Below are 6,810 nucleotides of genomic sequence, written 5' to 3'. Positions count from 1 at the left end.
ATATAAAAAAGCATGTAAAAATAAAATATATATAAAATTAAAAAAAAATTATAAATATTTAAAATTATTAAATAAATTAAATATTAAATAAATTAAGGTAAAATTACTATGATCAAAACAATATTATAAATAATGTGTAGTATATTTGCTAAAGATTAATAATATATGAACATTTCAAATAATTTAAAAATGGAAATTTAAACTTATATTTAAAATGGGTTGAGTAATTTATTAGGGTAGTGATAATCGTTTTTGGGGTGTTTCTACAGAATTTTTGGCGACAGAAACACCAAGGTATACTGAAAAATGTATATGAGGGGTGGGCAAAGCCAAAGAGGTGTAACATCAGAACCTCATTCAAACTGGAATTCTACCTTGTGTTTATTTTAAATTGAAAGGCTAAGGCAGATATATGTGTACATCCATTTCCTCTTATTTTATTGTTTTCCCTCTTTTTCTTAATACAAACTATGATGACAGTTACAAAATAATCAGAGGTACACAAATTTAAGTGTGCTGTCAAGTGGATAAAGAACTCCCCTATCCGGCGAGCTAAGCCGCAGCCTACCAACATGTACCTACTCCACTTAACCCAGGCAGTCACAAACACTTACCGATCTAACCACACTGGCCGGTGATGATACAGAAGCTAATGTCCGACGACTGTGCCATAGAGCAGCCTACCCATTCCCTTTGCATTTATTGGAAGAATGTGTTGAACCTGGTTTACTGAAACAAATTCATACTGGTGCCGTGTGTGTATATCCGGCACGAGTTGCAGATGCTCACCGTTGTTTTGAACAGCTAAAGGCTGATGTACCAATTGCTGCTGTGGCAACCGGGTTTCCCACTGGACAATATGGTTTGAAAACACGCTTAGAGGAAATAACATTTGCCATTGAATCGGGTGCCAAAGAAATTGATATAGTGATAAATCGTCAGCTGGCACTTACTGGACAATGGGAAAAGTTATACGATGAAGTGTGTGAAATGCGTAAGGCGTGTGGTGATAAGGCTCATTTAAAAACGATTTTGGCGATCGGTGAATTGGGATATATGGAAAATGTGAGTATGAAGAATTATAGAAGATTTTTATAATAAAATTTATTGTATAACTGCCAAACATGGAAATTGTCTTAGGCTAAAGGTGGTGGGGCTTCCAGATTAGCAGTTATTTTAGTAAAAAAAATTATCTAAGAAAATTAATACACTTTTATTTATTTATTTTTATTATTTTTTTATTGTGGGAGAAAACTATGAATTACTATGTAACATTTCCTTGGAAATTTATTGTACATACTTATTAGAAATCATTGATGCTGTTATTTTTAAAACACAAAACCCCAATGACTTTTTCACTTCATTTTTTTAGGTTTACAAAGCCTCAATGGTTTGTATGATGGCTGGTGCCGATTTTATTAAAACATCCACGGGTAAGGAGTCAGTAAATGCCACCATACCCGTTGGTTTGGTTATGATATGGGCTATACAAGACTTTCAACGAAAAACAGGACAAATTGTTGGCCTCAAGCCAGCCGGTGGTGTTCGTACGGTACGTGAAGCCATTACATGGATGACATTGGTTAAGGAGACATTAGGAATGCAATGGCTGCAGCCAGCCCTATTCCGTTTTGGGGCCTCCGGTCTATTAGATGATATTGAAAAGGTAGTTCGCAAAGGACTTACCGGGCAAGAAGTCAAGGCAGGGCCTGTGGCAGCCTACTAAATACAATGTGCATTTTTTTGAAATTAAATTAGACTCCCTTTTTTGTATTTTGTATATTTGTAAAGTAAATGTAAATGTGTTTTGTTGTACTAAATATTATACATTAAATTACAAATATATAATTGGATTATTACAGAACATTTTATATATACACATTTTATAAGTTAAATGACTTTAAATCTTAGTTTTGTTTGCTTTATTAGAATTATTACAAACGTCTTAGGGATGTAAAATCCCTTATTAGGGGTATTTGAATTGCAGCTGCTGCTATTAAATCCTCCTCACCTTGATTTAAATAATCATCATGCTGTCCTTGTTCTGCATCATTTTGTGACTTATTGTCGAGTTTATTGGTTCTATCGGGTACTTTCATGTCCACAGCAAAGAATGTGTCATCAAAGTTAATGCGATTGCGTTCATCGTTCATAAGGTAAACATCTTTTGGTACTTGCATCGACTGCTTATTGCCAGGAGAAGATAACTGTTTTTCATAGTTGTTCAGCCATTTAATGTTGATGTGTTTGTTGGAGGCATTAAATTTTTTAGGAGATTTTTTAGGTTTTATGTCATAAAAATTCTTTGCAGCCGCATCCGAGTCTTTGGGCTTTGGCGGTGGGCTAAATGTATCCATTTTACGACTTTTGCCGTCATGCTGTTTCACTTGATGGGTTTCATCACTCTCGTCATAATCGTATAATGGTAAATAGAAATTATATGGTTGACTGGGCGGTTGCATGTACTGCATGGGTACTGCAACTTGTTGGCTTTCGGATGAGGGCAAATCAATTTGTCTCGCATCCAGATGAGGCTTGAATATTTCACTTGCTCTCCTTAGAAGTGCCTCCAAACGTTCTATTGTTATCATATGGGAATGCATAGGATGTATATCCTCCGTTTGAGGATTATTTCTGTTATTACGAGGTGGCGGTGGAGTACCTTCTAGTAAAGCCACATATACCATAAAGAACACCTTAAAATAAAAATATTATTTGTTTGAAATAACCACATAATATTTATGTTTTTTTATTTCACTCACTAAAATCACTTTGAAAAACATTTTTGCAATTTGTTGCAAATGGAAACTACTGTGTGTGCGTACGATTTATGTAATCCACGTTTAAGTCCGCTGGTCACTGTTGTAGTAAATCTTGATGCCAGCTACAGCCGCATTTATACCACAAACTGCTCTAATCATAATGATGTATAAACGGAAGCTCGGAAGTCTTCGTTTAAAAATGCACACATACCAACCATCGGCGCAGACATCATTACTTCGGGATGCTTGGAGAAAAACAATGCTTTGAAAAACAGGTAAATGTCTTTTGAAGTCGATTGTAGGCGATTATGATGATACCCTACATGAAATTCTATTGAAATCCGCCTTTACTATGGAGTTTTATAAACAGAGATGGAAAAATTGTAAAATTAAGTCACACTCTTGCTAATATAAAACCAGTACAGAAAGTCGGACGTGCCGACTATATGATACCCTTCCCCACTTTGGTTAAATACAAGAGATAATGTAAAGATTCTTATTGTAAGTTACCGATATAAAGCATGTACAACATACGTCCTTCTATAAAAATTTTTATCGTATATAATTGGGGCACCTTTTACATTCTAGACACAATTCAGTATGTTATACAAAATTTCGTGTAAATCGAGAGAAATATAGGAGCTTTAGTGCACCGTTTACATAAAACCGGACGAAAATATATATGGGAGCTATAACTAAATCTGAACCGACTTTTACGAAACGTGGAACACATAATTCTAGACTAAATTCAGAACCCTATGCCAAATTTCGTGTAAATCGAAAGAAACATGGGGGGTTTAGTGCACCATTTACATAAAATCGAACGAAAATATATATAGGAACTATGTCCAAATCTGAACCGATTTTCACAAATTTCAATAGGGTTGGTCCATGGGCCAAATAAATAAGTTCTACCAAATTTCATGCAAATGGGATTATAAATGCGACCTGTACTATGCATATTCTCAAAAGGAACCATGTATATCGCTTCCTTTTGCCTCTTACAAACATGTGCACAAAGACGTAATATGTGCCAAAGTGTTGTGAAGGATATAAAAAGAGATTCCCATTGTGAATGGATGATACAAGTAAGCATTCCTGTGAGTCTAACCCTTATGGAAGGACGTAAATTACGAATGTGTACAAATATCTCTCTGGGTATAACTTATTTGTGAATAAAAATCGATACGTAATATTTACGTTATGCGATTATTATTTTCAGCATTTTAGTTGTCATATATAAATATTCCATTATGGGATCTTAGTGTGTAAACAACTTCTTTACAGAACAATATATGTTTATGTTTCTACATAACCCCCATACATAATAGTGCCGATCGATTTTAGGTATTTTGAATATCCACTTCATGGTGGAGAGTATTACAAGTTTAGCTATGTCAAATATAACGATGTTTTTCTTAACCGAACTTTACGACATTCTTACTTCTTTTAAGTTATTCAAAAATGTTTTTCTCAAATACTACATCTTTTTCAAATATTATTCAAAACATTTCAATTGCAATTCAAGAATTTGTAATTCTAAAACTCAATTTGCAACTCATAACATTTCAGTTCTAATTCGAAAACGTAATTCGTAATTCACAACATTTCATTTGTAATTTCAAACTTTTCATATGTAGTTCAAAAAATTGCATTTGAAATTTAAAAAAAAATCCATTTGTAATTCGTATATTTTCATTTGAAATTCGTATATTTCCTTTTGAAATTCGTAGAGTTTCATTTGAACTCCAAAGAAATTATATTTACAATTCAAAGAATTCAATTTGAAATGCATAACATTTAACATGTAATTCATAATATTTCAGTTGTAATTCGTAACAATTCATTTCAAATTCATAGATATTCTTTGAATGCTACCAATAATATTTTTCGAATTTAAAATTAAATGTTATGAATAACAAATGAAATGTTAGGTCTTTCAAATCAAATGTTATGAATTTCAAAACGAATTTTATTAATTTAAAATGGAATTGAATTTTATGAATTTCAAACCCAATCCTTTGAATTTCAAATGGAAGTTTATGAATTTCAAATGGAATTCTATGAATTTCGAAAGGTATTCTAGGAATTACAAATGAAATGCTCGAATTACTGCTGATATGTTGTGAATTGCAAATGGAATTCTCGAATTGCAAATTATATGTTGTGAATTGCAAATGGAATTCTCGAATTACATTTGATATGTTTTGAGTGCTACCAATAATATTTTTAGAATTTAAAATTAAATGTTATGAATAAAAAATGCAATGTTAGGTCTTTCACATCAAATGTTATGAATTTCAAAACGAATTTTATTAGTTTAAAATGGAATTGAATTTTATGAATTTCAAACGCAATCCTTTGAAATTCAAGTGGAAGTTTATGAAGTTCAAATGGAATTCTATGAATTTCGTGTATTTCAAATGAAATGTTATGAATTTCAAGTGCAAACCTTTGAATTTCAACTGGATGTATATGAATTTGAAATAGAATGTCGAAAGGTATTCATGAATCACAAATGAAATTCTCGAATTACAATTGATATGTTATGAATTGCAAATGGAATTCTTGAATTACAAATTATATGTTGTGAATTACAAATGAAAGGTATCAAAAGGGCATAGTACTGTTAAATCGCACAGATTAAATAATCTTCTAATAAAACTTTTAAGCTTTGAATCAAACATTTGACTTGGAAAAATAAAAAAAAAAATACTTTATATAGGGTACCAACAGAGATTTGATGACTTTCTGTGCTGCTCCCAAAGTATTCGTTTGGAAAATTAACCTGTTTTAAATTTCATTGTGAGATTTTCCACATTAACTGAGAAAGATGTGGCACTTTCAATGTTACAAAAAATTATTCCATACCTAGAGTAGTACATCAGATGTACATAATCTTGCGTCGAAACATAAAAACATACATACACAGAAAAGTGCAACAAAAATTGTGTTTCCATTGCATATTGCAACAAACATTTTTTATTACTATACAGCGAAAAAATTATGAGACATACATGGTCATATATATAATAAAATACCATCATATAAGAGAGCATATTATTTAGGCTAAGATGTAGGCGCATGCGCAACCTGTTTTCCTCTATGGGTTTTGTTTATTTTCCGTTGGTGTGTGTGCGTTTGTTTTGCCCATTTTTCCAAGACTAAATACATTGGGGTTTGGGGTAGGCCTACACGTTGTATGTGTGTAATGAGTTCAATTTGATTATAAAACTAATTGTGTGTAAAATGTTGTTTTTGTCCAACAACTAAAGTATGTTGCAGTTGTCCCCTTAGTCAGCCAATGAAAAGTGAAATAATTTCATTGGATCAGTTAACTTGATAGAGTTTATTGACATTCTCATTACTGAAGAGTGTGTGCGTGTGTTTGAAAGTATGGGTGTCACAGCATATCAAAACAAGATACTGCAAGTATGATTACATGTTGAGGATGTGAACCTGTTTCTGTTTCCTATCATTGTATGCTAGTTTTTTTCCTTATGATTTTTAGTAAGACAAGTTCAAAGTTAGACACGAAACCTAACAACTTCACAAGTCTACTACAAGGAAATTGAATGAAATTGGCACAATCGGGTTTTAGTGGTTGTTTTGTAATTTATGAAAACAAAACAAACAAAAAATTAACAAATAAAAACTAGGATACTTTTGATCCACAAATGGTTTGGTCAATAATTTCAATACCTATGGAATGTGTCGGTTTCAAACTGCACCTTTTTTAAATGTTATTCAAAACATTCAATTGCAATTCAAGAACTTCATTTGTAAATCGAAAACTCGATTTGCAATTCATAACATTTCACAACACTTGTAATTTGTAATTCACAACGATTCATTTGTAATTTTAAACTTTTCGTATGAAATTCAAAAAATTCCATTTGAAATTTAAAAAATTGCATTTGTAATTCGAATACTTCCATTTGAATTTCGTAGAGTTTCATTTGAAATTCAAAGAAATCCATTTGAAATTCAAAGAATCCAATTTGAAATTCATAACATTTCACTTGTAATTCATAAAATTTCAGTTGTA

At 31.8% G+C, this 6,810-nt stretch overlaps 2 protein-coding genes across 2 annotated transcripts; one reads left to right on the top strand and one right to left on the bottom strand.

The window, feature by feature from the left end:
- Positions 1 to 600: 600 nt before the first annotated feature.
- LOC133329093 (deoxyribose-phosphate aldolase-like) lies at positions 601 to 1,726 on the top strand (the record flags this gene model as incomplete). Its single annotated transcript, XM_061537592.1, has 2 exons — positions 601 to 1,065; positions 1,373 to 1,726. Coding segments are annotated over 2 exons (819 nt in total), but the record flags the coding sequence as incomplete, so codon positions are not given.
- A 208-nt stretch (positions 1,727 to 1,934) lies between these two features.
- On the bottom strand, positions 1,935 to 2,783 carry LOC133329092 (uncharacterized). The gene is made up of 2 exons (XM_061537590.1): positions 2,763 to 2,783; positions 1,935 to 2,696 (listed from the first exon to the last, which is right to left on the bottom strand). Exons 1-2 carry the CDS (start codon positions 2,781 to 2,783, stop codon positions 1,935 to 1,937), a joined length of 783 nt encoding a protein of 260 aa, XP_061393574.1.
- Positions 2,784 to 6,810: the final 4,027 nt, after the last annotated feature.

Source organism: Musca vetustissima, unplaced genomic scaffold (assembly GCF_032173495.1).
Source record: "Musca vetustissima isolate MV318-11 ecotype Yass unplaced genomic scaffold, APGP_CSIRO_Mvet_v1 utg32961, whole genome shotgun sequence".
NCBI lineage: Eukaryota > Metazoa > Arthropoda > Insecta > Diptera > Muscidae > Musca > Musca vetustissima.
This window is presented reverse-complemented; position numbering and strand designations above follow the sequence as displayed.

Coding starts and splice junctions, on each gene's coding strand:
- LOC133329092 (XM_061537590.1), bottom strand. CDS start 2,783: ATGTTTTTCAAAGTGATTTTA. Junction 2,697..2,762: donor TGTTTTTCAAAGTGATTTTA/GTGAGTGAAATA, acceptor TTTTATTTTAAG/GTGTTCTTTATGGTATATGT.